The sequence below is a fragment of the Eretmochelys imbricata genome, chromosome 25 (genome assembly GCF_965152235.1).
Source record: "Eretmochelys imbricata isolate rEreImb1 chromosome 25, rEreImb1.hap1, whole genome shotgun sequence".
Lineage (NCBI taxonomy): Eukaryota > Metazoa > Chordata > Testudines > Cheloniidae > Eretmochelys > Eretmochelys imbricata.
In genome coordinates, this window is record NC_135596.1 from 8,310,437 (window position 1) to 8,326,108 (window position 15,672).

The 15,672-nt window shown below is 46.8% G+C and overlaps 1 protein-coding gene across 1 annotated transcript in view; it reads left to right on the forward strand.

The window, feature by feature from the left end:
* Window positions 1–15,616, forward strand: part of RFX2 (regulatory factor X2) — a 72,448-nt gene extending 56,832 nt beyond the window's left edge. Inside the window, exons 12-18 of the mRNA XM_077841998.1 lie at window positions 2,534–2,685; window positions 5,073–5,170; window positions 6,767–6,916; window positions 8,148–8,356; window positions 8,844–8,997; window positions 14,754–14,796; window positions 15,507–15,616. Of these exons, the coding sequence (XP_077698124.1) occupies window positions 2,534–2,685; window positions 5,073–5,170; window positions 6,767–6,916; window positions 8,148–8,356; window positions 8,844–8,997; window positions 14,754–14,796; window positions 15,507–15,616 (916 nt within the window). The remainder of the gene's footprint in view (window positions 1–2,533; window positions 2,686–5,072; window positions 5,171–6,766; window positions 6,917–8,147; window positions 8,357–8,843; window positions 8,998–14,753; window positions 14,797–15,506) is intronic.
* The last annotated feature ends 56 nt before the right edge of the window (window positions 15,617–15,672 follow it).

The window sequence follows — 15,672 nt, forward strand, 5'->3', positions numbered from 1 at the left end:
CAGCCTAGCGCAGGGGTGGGCAAACTTTTTGGCCCGAGGGCCACATCTGGATGGGGAAATTGCATACAGGGCCATGAATGTAGGCTGGGACAGGGTTGGGGTGCGGGAGGGGGTGCGGTGTGCAGGAAGGGGCTCAGGGCGAGGGCTTGGGGCAGAGGAGGGGTGCGGAGAGTACAAGTGGGCTCAGGGAAGGGGGTTGGGGTGCAGGAGGGGGTGCACAGTGTGGAAGAGGGCTCAGGGCAGTGGTGCAGGGAGGGGTGTGGAGTGCAGGAGGGGGCTCAGGGCAGGGGGTTGGGGTGCAGGAGAGGTGCGAGGTGCAGCAGGGGGTTGGGGTGCAGGCAGGGGGCTCAGGGCATGGAGTTGAGGTGTGGAGTGCCGGAGGGGTTCGGGGTGTGGGCTCTGGCCTGGCGCAGCTTACCTGGAGCAGCTCCAGGGTGGCAGTGGTGCGCTCCGGGGCCAGGGCAGGCTCCCTCAGCCTCTCCTCATAGGTCATGTGCTGCAGCCTCCTAATCATTTTTGTTTTCCTCCGCTGGACTCTCTCCAATTTGTCCACATCCCTTCTGTAGTGGGGGGCCGAAAACTGGGCGCAATACTCCAGATGTGGCCTCACCAGTGCCGAATAGAGGGGAATAATCACTTCTCTCGATCTGCTGGCAATGCTCCTATTAATGCAGCCCAATATGCCGTTAGCCGTCTTGACAACAAGGGCACACAGCTGACTCATATCCAGCTTCTCGTCCACTGTAATCCCCAGGTCCTTTTCTGCAGAACTGCTGCTTAGCTAGTCGGTCCCCAGCCTGTAGCAGTGCATGGGATTCTTCTATCCTAAGTGCAGGACTCTGCACTTGTCCTTGTTGAACCTCATCAGATTTCTTTTGGCCCAATCCTCCAATTTGTCTAGGTCACTCTGGACCCCATCTCTACCCTCCAGCGTATCTACCTCTCCCCCCAGCTTAGTGTCATCCGCTTAATAAATAATGCAGCACTCACTGTAGCTCCTCTCCCACTGGCAAGCGAGTGGGACAGAGTCTTGAATGCATGCTCAACCCTGGCCCCCGATTCAGGTGTGGGACAGGCAGGCTCAGCCTGGCAGGATCCAAGTATGGAGGGCTTAGTGTGGGGGGATCCAGGTTTGGAGTGAGAGGGTTCTGTGTGGGGCAATCTGAGTGTGGACAGCTGTGGGGGGATCTGGATGCACAGGGGCTCATTGGGGGGTTCTGGGTGCAGGGGAAATGGGACTTTATGGGGGGGGGTTCAGGTGAAGGTGGTTGGGGCTCAGCAGGAGGGGTCTCAGTGTGGGAGGATGGGGCTCGGCGGGGGGGTCTCCATGTGGGTGACTCTTGCAGGGGAGTCTGGGTGCTCGGGAAGTGGGGTTTAGTGGGGTGAGGGTTGGGTTTGGGGGGCTCGGCAGGGTGGTCCAGATGCAGGAGGGTGGGGCTCGCAGGGGAAGAGGAAGTCCTGTCCTCCCCAGCCCAGCCCCAGCTGGGGCTAGCAGCTAAGCCCAGCGCAGGGTAGGGGCCACCGGCCAGGGCATCCTCAGCTCCCCCTCCCCACCCGCGCAGTGATTTCCTCTCTGCCTGCTGCTCCAGGTGCCTGAAATGATGTGCCCGCACTACGGGGGAGGGGCATGTGACCACTCTTGCAGCTTCCCTTTGCTTCCCCATCAGAAAGTCATTTTTCTAACTCTATTCCTAAGATAGAGTTTTGTAATTATGAACAAGATAATGTACGGTTTCCAGGTGCCATCTCAGGAGAAAAAAAGTTACTTAAAAATACTAAAAAGAAGAGTAAAGATCCTTTTGCCCATGTATAAAGGGATATTGAGGCAAGTTAAATTGACCTCATTCACTTGAAGACAATGCTGTGTCCTTGTCGCAGCATGGGACTGGCTTTTCCTCCATGAAAATGTTTTCAGTATTTGTTTTCCGGGCAAATTTGGCACTGGTCGTATACAATACCTGGCAATACAACTTAATTTGACTGCTCAGTGGCAGTCAGTCTGCTCAGCAGCAATGTGATAGTCAAAAGGAGTCGGTTGGACAGCAGAAAAGAGAGGTGTGGATGTCTGGGAATGGCAAGCCGCACTGTGAGGAACCAGATGAGCCCTTGCTTGTTGAAAGGAGTGGAAAAAAAATTTGGGTTATGAGCTGCATTTGTTTTAGAAAGATGGGAATGGGGAATCACTGAGCCAGAAGGAGGCAGGGAACTGTTGTGGGTGGTTGGATTGGTGGCAATGAATGACCAACCTTTGAGAGAGGACTGGAGGAATGAGGGGAGCTCCAGATGAGCCAAATGGGGTGTGTGGATTGGAGGTGAGATCCTGGCCAGAACTGGCAGAGACATGACAGAGAGCAGAGCTCCCAGAGGTGGTTACGTTCCTACAAATGATCAAGCACCACTTCCTCAGAGAGACTCCAGAGGTTGTCTTTCACTAAAAACCCAAGCTGTGTTTATTCTAATGAGAACTAGGGAACAACTGTCCATGCATAAAGCGAAACATGCCATTAACACTACATTACTCCTTGCCATGCAGTGAAGAAGAACATGAAGGGGTCATCCCAAAGGACAAGCTCATCAGCCTGTGTAAATACGATCCTATCCTGAAATGGATGAGAAGCTGTGATCACATCCTGTATCAGGCCCTGGTGGAGATCCTCATCCCTGACGTGCTAAGGCCGGTGCCTGGTAAATATGTTGTGAAGTGATCAGAATGGCCTGGGGAGCCCGGACTCTTGCCCAACTTTCCCCACTTTTTTTTACTGTTTCACTCCATATTGTGCGATAGAAATAGATGGGTCACTGCGGTTGGCTACCACTTGCCATAAAGGCTGGTGCAGAAGGGTTTTGTTTTGTATTAGAGCTTGTATGTTATGGCAACAGCCGTCTCCTCTATATGGAATGATTCCCATCCGTATCATGGCTCCTGGATGCTTTGATGTATTTTTTCCATCTTTTAAAAATTCAGTTAATCACATTATCACAGCCTCAGGCTTTGGCCAGGAACCAAACTGGAAAATGTAGGCTTAATATGCATAGAATGTATTTAAGCATAATTAATCCATGTTGAATACTTCCTTAGAGATGTGTGTCTTTCTGTTATGTCACATCATTCTGGCCCAGACTGCACATTATGGATTTTTCTCTCTCTCTGTATATATTGATACTGGTTTGGGAGATTAGCATGGGATGCAGAGGCTTTTACCCCCAAGCCCCTGATTCAGCAATCACTGAAGTCTCACTGCAAGCAATGAGAGTGAAGCACATGTTATGTACTTTACTGGATCAGTCCCTCATTCACTAGCTCAGACTCTGTCCATGTCAATAGTGACCAAAAGGTACTGCCAGCTGATGTCTCCTTGGTGAGCTAATGGCGTCAGTGCAGTCACTAGTGGCAGAAAACCACCACTGTGTGCCCTTCTGTTGGCAGGAGAGGAAGGATGGTCTGGAGGTTTGTGTGCTAAGCTGGGACTCTGGAAACATGAGTTCAGCTCCTAGCTTTGCCACAGATTTCTTGTGTGACCTTGGGAGAGTCACTTGAGGCCATCTTTTTAAAGGTACTGTATTTAGGTAACTAACTCCCATTGAAATCAGTGTGAGTTAAATACCTTTAAAAAGCTGGGTCTTTTGTCTCTCTTTGCCTCAGTCCCCCTTCTGTAAAATGGGGATGATAGCACTTCCCTACCTCTGGGGGCAGTGAGGATAAATACACAAATCATTGTGAGATTCTCAAATACAACCGTAATGGGGGCCAGGTAAGTACTTTAAGTGTTCAGTTTTAATGGAAGAGGCAAGGACCAAGTGGGCTATAAATGGCCCCGGTATAGGTGGGGTTGTATATGTCAGGATGGAAGCAGGATTGTTAGCTAGGCGGCGTGGAGAAAACTCTTGGTGTCGCTGCCTGGCTTTGTCCGGGAATAAACAAGGTTTGCTTCTTTAGAACTGCCAGGCCCGCCCCTTTCACAACATCACAGTTACTGAAAGTGAAAACTTGTTTTTTAAATGCCTCTTTCCTGTCCGCGATTTTTGTTGTTCACCACAAACCCAGCAAAAATATATTAAAAAACATGTTTATTTGCTATTGTGACCTAGTAAATAAAAAGGAACACATTAAATTGGTTTTGATGCAAAAACAACCAAAAAGGCATTTTAACAATATAGCTTTACAATGGACACAAGGCAAAACATTTGCAAACCTGGGTACACAGAGTTGGGCTCTGAACTCCATGTTTAGGCAACTAAATAAGTGACCTAGTTTTCAGAGATGCCGAGAATCTGCAGCTTCCATTCACTTCACATCTCTGAACACTGGGCTACTTTTGTTTAGTTGCTCAAATATGGATTTAACAGCCTGCCTTCAGGCACCCAGCTTTGAAAATGTTAGCCAAGGTCCTCAGTAAAAGCCTGTCTCCATAAGTACCTTTTGCACAGAAGCTTAATTGTCATTATTGGTCCATACTGGTCAGAGAATGGACTCTGATGTTGGGCCTTATTGCTAATTACTATTACTATACATGTGCATATCAAACAAAAGAGATTCACAGATTCCAAGGCCAGAAGGGACCATTGTGATCATCTAATCTGACCTCCTGTAGAACACAGGCCACAGAACTCACCCAAAATAATTCCTGTTTGAACTATAGCATAGCTTTAAAAAAAATGATCCCATCTTGTTTTTAAAAGGCAATTGATAGCTTCAGTGCTGTGAACTTCTAGTCATCTGTAATTTTCATACTCTGGCCCACACATGCACTTGAACATTATTGTTATTATTATAGATGCCAGGAGTCTTAGAAAAGTGTTCACATGTGCCTCAACTAATAAGAGAGAGCTATTTAATTTGTTGGATAAAAATCACAGCCTGATTAATATATTTCAGTCTCCGTTACTTTGCAAGACCCCAGTGGACTGCATTCATTGGATTAATCTGTAACGGCACTAGACTCCCATGGTACAATTTCTGATCCAATAGCTATTATCTCGATTTAATATCTCCCAGGGTGGTTCGAGGCTGACAGGTCTCATTAAAGCAATTTGGAAAAGCCGCTTTAACTATCCTGACTTCTCTCTTGCAGGCACCTTGACGCAAGCCATCCGCAATTTTGCAAAGAGTTTGGAAGGATGGCTGATGAATGCAATGAGCGATTTCCCCCCACAGATAGTCCAGACAAAGGTAAACAGCGGGAGTTTGTTACAAACAGGGGGAAGTGTTTTGTAACAGTTTTGTGCAGTGGTTCCAAGCCACTGGTATTTCAGGCTTTGGTGACTGGCACTCCTGGCTCACCTTAATGACATGCCTCTGCTGGGCCTTGTTACACCATCACTGCTCACTTGGCCAGTTGGGCATAATCCGTGCTCAACTAAGCATAATAAACAGGCAATGTTGAGCCAGAATAGCAAGATGTGGGGAGAGGTCCATGATAACCTGACATGGACATCTGGATGTGGTGATATCTCCTCATGGGATATATGGTCATAGCCGCTTCATCTCATGAAGCATGTATGCTGGAGCCTGGATTTGCTATTTCTAACTCCATGCTTCAAATGTAGTACTCAACAGCGAAGATTAATGGTTCAGACACGGTGTTCATCAAGCACTTACCACACCCTGTAGTTGCAGATAAAACAGTGTGCAATAAGGCATCTGCAATGGAACGATGCTTTCCTGGAGAGAGAGCTGGAATGCAGGCAGTGACTGAGGAGCATTGGCAGGTCTTGTTTAACTGCACTGCCTCCTCTACTTGTCACTTCTGCCAGCCTTTGATTTACATAAGCACTAAATTGTCCAAGCTGATAACCATGATCAAAGCTGCTCACTTTCCGCTCCAGTCATACGTTTCTGTAACACTCACCCCTGCTGCTGACATGGAGTCAAGGGTTCCACTCTGAGAACTTATTTAGACAAATGAAGTGACAGGATTGCCTTGGGAGGATCACAGAAATGTAGGGATGGAAGGGACCATGAGAGGTCATAAAGTCCAGCTTCTGTGTTGACACAGCATCGACGATATCTTCTCTGTCTACTACTTCTCTATCCATGAGGCCAGTACCCTTTCAAAGAAGAAAATTAGGTTGATATGAAGTAGCAATGAGCTATTACAGTGAAGAGTGCTAGCAAAGATTTTTAAGTAGCAGCATCAATAGAAGAGTGTTGTGCCTTTATGCAGTAGCCAAGAGTGGCTTAGTGCTTGTGTCCAAAGTGAAGGAGTACTTGTGGCACCTTAGAGACTAACCAATTTATTTGAGCATGAGCTTTCGTGAGCTACAGCTCACTTAATCGGATGCATACCGTGGAAACTGCAGCAGACTTTATATACACACAGAGAATATGAAACAATACCTCCTCCCACCCCACTGTCCTGCTGGTAATAGCTTATCTAAAGTGATCATCAAGTTGGGCCATTTCCAGCACAAATCCAGGGGTGGGGGTTGGAGGGTGAGAAAACCTGGATTTGTGCTGGAAATGGCCCAACTTGATGATCACTTTAGATAATCTATTACCAGCAGGACAGTGGGGTGGGAGGAGGTATTGTTTCATATTCTCTGTGTGTATATAAAGTCTGCTGCAGTTTCCACGGTATGCATCCGATGAAGTGAGCTGTAGCTCACGAAAGCTCATGCTCAAATAAATTGGTTAGTCTCTAAGGTGCCACAAGTACTCCTTTTCTTTTTGCGAATACAGACTAACACGGCTGTTACTCTGAAATGTGTCCAAAGTGTTTTGGAAGGTATATGTGTAACGGCCCTGTGGTCTTCGTACCTTTTACAGGTTGGAGTAGTGAGTGCCTTTGCACAGACATTACGGAGATACACTTCCCTGAACCATCTGGCTCAGGCAGCTCGCGCTGTGCTCCAAAACACCTCCCAGATAAACCAGATGCTCAGCGACCTCAATCGAGTGGACTTCGCCAACGTGCAGGTGACTTTTTGATGTTTCAGTTGAGGCCGCGAGATGTGGTGCAGAGATTCTTAAACTACAGTGGCCTGCAGAAACCTGACTGGTCACATAATGCTAGCTCCTCCTTATTTCCAACTACCAGATTGCACTACAAGACAATGAAGCATACATTAAATGCTTTCCCAGTATTGCTTTTCTAGGAAAACAGTTGCTATAGGTGCCAAAGGGATGTCATACAGTTGTGAGTAGGAAAGGAGGTGTCCACAAGACAATCACTTTATAAAATGTGGCTCATGCTATGGACAAGTTTGAGAAGCCCTGATTTTAGTGCTTTGGGCAGGGGACTGGGAGTCTCCTGAGTCTTAATCCTGATTTTTAGCAGGTCACAACCTCTCTGTGCTTCAGGTTCCCACCCAATGAAACAGGAACGCTAGTACTGACCTACACCATGTGGTGGGTTGAGAGGCTTATTAATGTTTAAAAACCACTTTGATATCGGTTGGTGAAAGGGTTAATGTTTGGGATTTTCAGAAGTGCGTGTGTGATTTAGAAGTATAGGTCCCTTTTAAAACCTACAGGACTTGTGCGCCTAAATCTCATAAATGCTTTTGAAAATTTCACCCAAGACTAAAGAGTTAGGTGCCCAAATCCCATTTAACTCAGTGGCAGTTTAGAACATAAGAACAGCCATACTGGGTCAGACCAAAGGTCCATCTAGCTCAATATCCTGTCTTCCGACAGTGGCCAATGCCAGTTGCTTCAAAGGGAATGAACGGAACAGGTAATCATCAGGTGATCCATCCTCTGTCATCCACTCCCACCTTCTGGCAAACAGAGGCTAGAGACACCATCCCTGTCCATCCTGGCTAATAGCCATAGATGGATCTATCCTCCGTGAATTTATCTAGTTCTTTTTTTAATCCTGTTATAGTTTTGGCCTTCACAACATCTTCTGGCAAAGAGTTCCACAGGCTGACTGTGCATTGTGTGAAGAAATACTTTCTTTTGTTTGTTTTAAACCTACTGCCTATTAGCACCTAATGAGACATCTTTTGAAAATCCCAGATGTTGCTGCTACATACAGAAGTTCTAGTCATGGAGTACTGTGCCAGAATGTTATTCTGCTGACTTGACGTCTTTTCCTTTGCCAGATATGAGTCAGGATGCACCAAAAGCCATGAGATGGAATGAACAGCAGTTTTGCTCAGGCATGTAAATATTGATTTCTAATTTCCTCTTGTGCCCTTGGCAGGAGCAAGCCTCATGGGTGTGCCAGTGTGAAGAAGGCATGGTGCAGAAGCTGGAGCAGGATTTCAAACTCACACTACAGCAGCAGAGCTCCCTTGATCAGTGGGCCAGTTGGCTGGATAACGTTGTCACCCAAGTTCTAAAGCACCACGAGGACAGCCCCAGCTTCCCCAAGGCAGCTAGGCAGTTCCTGCTGAAGTGGTCCTTCTATAGGTACAGGTCTTTTTTTATCCTGGAAATGTATATGTACCTGCTGGGGACTTCTAAATACCTTGCTGCTAAATTGTATTTTGTCCATCCGCAGGCCAGACTTCAAAAAGAAAAGCCATCCAAGGTCAATATCCTAAAACCTGGGTCCTTAAAGTTAGGTTCCTAAATCACTCTACCCTGGCGTGAATGACTACACGAGTGTTTAGGGCAATGGAAAATCAGGCCCTGATTCTCTGTCTTAGTTCCCCATCTGTGAATTGGGGATAATAATCCGAATCTCCTTTGCTAGGGGGTTTGTGAGGCTAAATTAACTAATGTTCTTAAAGTGCTTTGAGATTTTGGGTGAAAGGAAGAATTTAACGATTGCGTATTAGGTACTGCACAGTATGACTCAGCATTTCCCATGATTCTCCCCACTCTAGAATTCACACCAGCCAATCTGTGGTTCTAAAATGTGTCCAAAATGTTTTGTTTCCCAACCATTCTCTAGCTCTATGGTGATCCGTGACCTCACCTTGCGCAGTGCTGCCAGCTTTGGTTCCTTCCACCTGATTCGCCTGCTCTATGATGAATACATGTTTTATCTGGTAGAGCATCGTGTTGCCCAGGCAACAGGGGAGACACCAATTGCTGTAATGGGAGAGGTGAGCACTATTTATGCCCCAGTAACAGAACCCAAGCTGAACAGTGGTTAAAGGGACACCACCAGCTACCCTGTGCTCTGAACATGTTGTACCAGCCATTTTTTCTGAAGGATTCACTAATTTTTGGTGCCTCTGTTTTTCGCACCTAACTTGAGATGTCCTGGGCCTGACCTTTCAGTTTCTTCCTATTGAATGACCAGGAGTTGAGTGCTCAGCACCTCTGAAAATCACACACAAATTGGCTCAAGTTGGGTACCAGAATATGGAAGCACCCATTTGATGGCACTTTGGGGGAGTGTATCTAAGACATCCCTGCAAGTTACATACCCCAATCCTATTGACTTTTAATGGGATGGAGCACCTAGCTCCTCTAGCCCCTCAAAAACCTCAACCTATGTCCACAGTCAACCACTTCCCCTCTTTGGGTTTTTGAGGGAAAAGTATTTTTACAAATCACACCACTTTGCCAAACCTTTGGGGTTTTATGACTGTGGGCCTCGGACACAGGTGCTACACTTAAAGCCACTGCCAAATCACTTTTTAAACCGACTGGATCTCAAGTTTATAGTGTCCCCTTAAAGCTTGCTGTCCACATAGGAAAATATTTAGTAAGAAAGTTTCCTTGTTAGTATTAACATGCTAGATTAAAACAAATAAATTTAAAAATCTAATTTGCAATGTGGAGTTTATACTGTTGTTGGTTTTTTTCCCTGCACCTGACACAGTGAACCTAGACAAGTCAAGTTTCACCATCTGTTTAGTTAGTTTCACTTTCTGATTCTGATCCATTAGCCCAGGACTTAATTTTCTTAGGACCTCAACACTGCAGTGGATTGTTTAAATACACAAAAACTTGTTTTAATTAAAAAAGAATTTTAAAATGCTATGGAATTATTTCTGTTTATAGTTCTAACAAGCCCTGATTGTGGGCTTTAACTGTTTGACAGTTGGATTTTCCTTCCTTAGACTCTTGTAAATATTTGTATGCGCCATAAACTTCAGAAGGAGAAGGATTCTTCAGAGCATAAGAGAACTAATCCCATCTTTTCACGTACATCTCCTCAGTATTTTATTGCTCTTACTAACTTATGTTCTTACTACATCTTTGTTTTTCATGGTCTTACCCAACAGTTCAGCTGGTGCCTCAATTATTATAAAGTAATAAGGCACTGCAAGAAGTCAGAGAAGTATTTATCATTCCAGGTGACTTACTAAAATAACAGAGGCAAGCAAACTAACTAATGCAGCTGATTTAAAGTTGCTCTTTAGAATCATAGAATATCAGGCTTGGAAGGGACCTCAGGAGGTCTTCTAGTCCAACCCCCTGCTCAAAAGCAGGACCCATCCCCAATTAAATCATCCCAGCCAAGGCTTTGTCAAGCCTGACCTTAAAAACTTCTAAGGAAGGAGATTCCACCACCTCCCTAGGCAACGCATTCCAGTGTTTCACCACCCTCCTAGTGAAAAAGTTTTTCCTAATATCCAACCTAAACCTCTCCCACTGCAACTTGAGACCATTACTCTTTGTCCTGTCCTCTTCCACCACTGAGAATAGTCTAGAACCATCCTCTCTGGAACTACCTCTCAGGTAGTTGAAAGCAGCTATCAAATCCCCCCTCATTCTTCTCTTCTGCAGACTAAACAATCCCAGTTCCCTCAGCCTCTCCTCATAAGTCATGTGTTCCAGACCCCTAATCATTTTTGTTGCCCTTCGCTGGACTCTCTCCAATTTATCCACATCCTTCTTGTAGTGTGGGGCCCAAAACTGGACACAGTACTCCAGATGAGGCCTCACCAATGTCGAATAGAGGGGGACGATCACATCCCTCGATCTGCTCGCTATGCCCCTACTTATACATCCCAAAATGCCATTGGCCTTCTTGGCAACAAGGGCACACTGCTGACTCATATCCAGCTTCTCGTCCACTGTCACCCCTAGGTCCTTTTCCGCAGAACTGCTGCCTAGCCATTCGATCCCTAGTCTGTAGCTGTGCATTGGGTTCTTCCGTCCTAAGTGCAGGACCCTGCACTTATCCTTATTGAACCTCATCAGATTTCTTTTGGCCCAATCCTCCAATTTGTCTAGGTCCCTCTGTATCCTATCCCTGCCCTCCAGCGTATCTACCACTCCTCCCAGTTTAGTATCATCCGCAAATTTGCTGAGAGTGCAATCCACACCATCCTCCAGATCGTTTATGAAGATATTGAACAAAGGCTGTCTGAGTGGCCATGGTAAGGTGAAAGGCCTCACGGTAGCTCTGCTTCCTCTTTCAGTTGCTGGATACACACACGCAACGTGAATGCTATTTATTGCAATCCAATGACTGCTGTTAAGAGCAGAGCAGACAGGCAGCAGAGAGGGAAGGTGCCATGTGTGTATGGTCGTGTGTGTGCCTGTGAGCCCAGAGAAACCCAGCATCCTGCCATTTGATGCTGACAGGTTGCTCAGCACAAGTTTGCACTTGTTTAGTGCTTCAAGCCTAATTCCACAAGGAGCTCACAGATTTGCAGACTGAGTTTAGGGTCCTGTAAGGTAGAAGTTTGGGCCTCACAGCTAGATACATTCTTTAAAAAGGGATGCTGTCTTTGACAAGGGCCAAGTGGTTATCCAATTCAGGATACTCTATCCTGTAGGAGAAAATTAACTGAGGATAAAAACTAGTAGTGTCTGGTGTCTCAGTGGCCTAGAGGAGTGGCAATAGGAGATGGAGCCTTTCACCTCTGAAGCCACTGCTTTGAGTCTAGCCTAGGTACGTTAGTCCCTGCCATCTCCCAGCTGTGCAGTGTTGACAGTGTTCCCAGTAGATCGCGAGCACCTCAACTGGCACTAATCTGCCCCCTTAATAGATACATCCAAAGAAAGGCCAAGCATTGAATGGGCCATGGAGACTGAATCCTCCTCTCTGTCTAGCTCAGCAGTGAGGCACTCTGGGGACAGCACACAAGGAGTTTTGGAGCCCTCAGCGTGGTGCCTTTGACCAACACTGACTCTCAGCAGCTCTCTTTGTCCAGGAGGTGGCACTGTGGCCATACAAGCAGAAGATCATATTTTAAATGAAAGAAATTGCCTTGCACAGAGCTGTCTGATCTACAGATGTCAAGTAACAATAAAAACTCGAAAGAGGCAAATATGTTTTGCTTGTTTGTGATTAGAGCAGTTTACTGACCGAGATCTACAGATGAAGAGCGCCGTAAGAGTGCTAGCTGTTATTAGCTATTACTGGAGCTCGTGGGAACTACAGTAATACAAATAATAATATAAATGCTCTGGGTATTACATTTTTTTAAAAACAAAATTTAGGTCCAAGTCTCTAATAGTGATGGTCTGCTCGCGATTTCAGAAATGATTAAGCAAGTTTCTCCTCTTACATTACGAGAGTCAATTTCTGTCTCTTGAGCTGTGTATGGGCTTTGTGCATGTTAGATTGACTTAAATGGGAGCTGTGATGGGTTCCTCCCGGGGTTCCACCTAGAATGGGGTACCACGGAGCCCCCTGCCCCTCCAGCCTGGGCTCCCACTCATCCTGTGAGGCTGTGACAAGCTGCACACCCACTCCCAGTCTCACATTCTCACCAGCACGCAGGTAGACACACACACATAATAATGCCTGCATCTGTAATTTTCACTCCATGCAGCTGAAGAAGTGGGTTTTTTACCCATGAAAGCTTATGCCCAAATAAATTTGTTAGTCTTTAAGGTGCCACCGGACTCCTCATTCCTTTTTGTAAGAAAAAGGTAACCGCTAGAAGTGACGCAGATCTTTAGATGGTTGCCCAGCCCAGTCGTGATATTTAGCACTTCTGTACCATGTTAGTTCTTTAACATCACTGTACAAACATTAAACAAACTTAATCTAAAGCCTTTCAGCTTTTGAATCACTAGGAGTTGACAAAACAGAGCTATTCCCTGAACAAAAAGACTTCACTGAAAATCAGCATCTTAAAAGAACCATTAAGGATCTTTCAAAAGAACAGTCCAACCAAGGCTGCTGTAGTGACACTCTTGTTACATTAAAAAGAAAAGGAGGACTTGTGGCACCTTAGAGACTAACCCATTTATTTGTTACATTAAGGCTGGTGTAGAATGAAGGGAGAGCTTCCTGTTTCGTTTGCAGGTGTAAATCAAGCAGACCTTGCTTATTTTTTTCCTTAAAGTGCTCAGAGTTTAGGGGAGGAAAGTGAATGAGATTCTGCTTATCCCAGGTGTGAAAAAGCAGACGGGACCAAAATCTATTCTTGTGCAAAAATCTCTTCTCCCTGAAGTCAAGAAGACTCCACAGGTGTGACTGTCAGCAGGAATTGGCCTGTGTTCTCATTCCCTTCTCGAATCACACACATTCCATGCTACCCAACGTTTTCCACTTGGGAAAGAAGTCCTCATTTTTCTGCCCCAACTCAAACTCACTAACTTCAGGTTTATTTAGCTTTAAGTTTTTGGAATGAAACTGAAAAGAAATCAAATGTGAGGTACTTTTATGATGGATTAAACTGCTGGAGAACCAGCAAATGGACAGAACCTGCCTTTAGTCTATTCAACTAGTCTGTCATCACCTGTTAAGAAGTGGATTTAAAATTCTTGAGAGAGGGGGGAGGGAGAAACCCACAACATTGTGTGTAGAGCTTCCTCCAGTGCTTTTGCAACCCCTTAAAAGTACAAAGATGCCTTGGCCTGTGGAACTAGGTTGAGTATAAGGAAAGAACTTAGTTGCCCTGTGCATCCCAGTACAGAAAAATACATCATAGAAAAAAATTAGATTTCTTTGATTTTTAGTACAGTTCAATACAGTATTGAACACAGTGCATCATACATCGAAAGCCTCTCGCTGGAAGGTTCTGTAAAAGTTCAAGGACTGGTATCCAGAATGGGATGGTTTGTTTTGCTGTTCCTACAGACGTGTGGGAATTCGTTCCTTATACATGGGAGGGGCAATTGTTCTGGCTGGAGCTGAATAGAGTGTGTGCAGGTTCTGTGCAAGCTTCCCACCCTACTGCTCTGGTACTACCTCTTCCCCCCCCGCCACCCCTTTGCCCTGCCCCCCTCACTCTCCCCAGGAACTCACCTGTTGTCCAGAAACAGGACCCAGCACACATAGAAGATGACAGTGACGGGCACTAGGACCCAGCGTCCTGGAACTCCTGCCAGCCTCAGCACAGGAGAGGGACAGAGGGAGCCTCTTCCCTCCCTGACAGCTAAGCAGAGCTCTGGAGAAATCGGCAGGGGGAGGGCACGCAATGCCTGCTCAAACTACGCCCACGGCTGGCACGGGTTCCCGTGGTAACTGGATTTTTAGTGTCCGGTCACCAGTGTTAACCGGGTGCCTGGCAGTGTGTTCCTGCAGCACGAGCTGCCAGCTGGCTGAGCTCCTTCCAAGCCACCGGAAGCTGCTTTGCCTTTCCTGCTGGCAGGAGCGCTCCAGCAGGGCTGCATGAGCAAGTTGACTCCCCCACTCACCCGGCCCCAGCTGTGCCCCCTGCCTGACCAGTAGGGCCTAAAAATAGGAGGGCCTAAGGCTATAGATTTATTAGTCTAATGGTTAATCTGGCCCTGGAGACAACATCTGGCCTGAATGGTCTTGGGCAAGTCCCTGACTGCTCAGCACCTCCTTCTGTGCTGCTTGGGAATAAGCTGCCAAGATTTGTAACTTCTGTTAAGTGCTTAAAATCAGCTATTAATTAAAATGGGTTTGAAACAGCTGGCAGATGTACATCCAGGGGACTCTTTAAACCTCACTCATCCGAGTTGTTTTCTCTTTCAGTTCAGTGACCTTGCATCCATGTCCTCAACACTGCTGGATAAAGGTATCGTCCAACTCTGTTATTCTCTCTTTCTCCTCTAGAGCAGGGGTGGACAAACTTTTTGGCCTGAGGGCTGCATTGGGTTCCGAAACTGTATGGAGGACTGGGTAGCGAAGGCTGTGCCTCTCCAAACAGGCTGGCCCCCGCCCCCTCCCACTTCCAACCCCCTGACTGCCCCCCTCAGAACCTCTGCCCCATCCAACCACCCCCTGTCCCCTGACTGCCCCCCGGGACCTCCTGCCCCTTATCCAACCCGCTCCCGCCCCCTTACCATGCAGCTCAGAGCAGCAGGACTGGCAGCCGCGCTGCCCGGCAGGAGCTTGCAGCCCTGCCACCCAGAGTGCTGGCCGCACGGCAAGCTGAGGCTGTGGGGGAGGTGGGACAGGAGGGGAGGGGCGGGGGGCTAGCCTTCCCGGCCAGAAGTTCAAGGGCCGGGCAGGACGGTCCCACAGGCCGTAGTTTGCCCACCTCTGATATAGAGGTAGCTCCTTTAAGTCAATATTCAGTTCATTTGTTGTGGGGAGCAGAAACTTGTGGTCTGGGGACATGGTCAGTTTCCAGGGTGCCATCTAAGGAGAAATAATGTTGCATGAAAATACTTTAAAAAAAAAAAAAAGGTAAATGAAAACTTGGCGCAACCTGCCTCTGGTTTAACTGAATTGCACCTTTCTATCCCCCCCCAAAATGCTGATGCTGGGAATTGTCCTCCACAGATGACATTAGCGACCTTGGAGGCGAGGCAGACGCAGATTCCCGAAGTGTCGGCGAGCCACTAGTGAAGCGAGAACGTAGCGACCCCGGCTACTCGCTGCAGGAGATCTAGAACAGGGACTTGGGTTTCCTCCAGCCAGCTGAAATGTCTGAAGACTTTTGGACCCG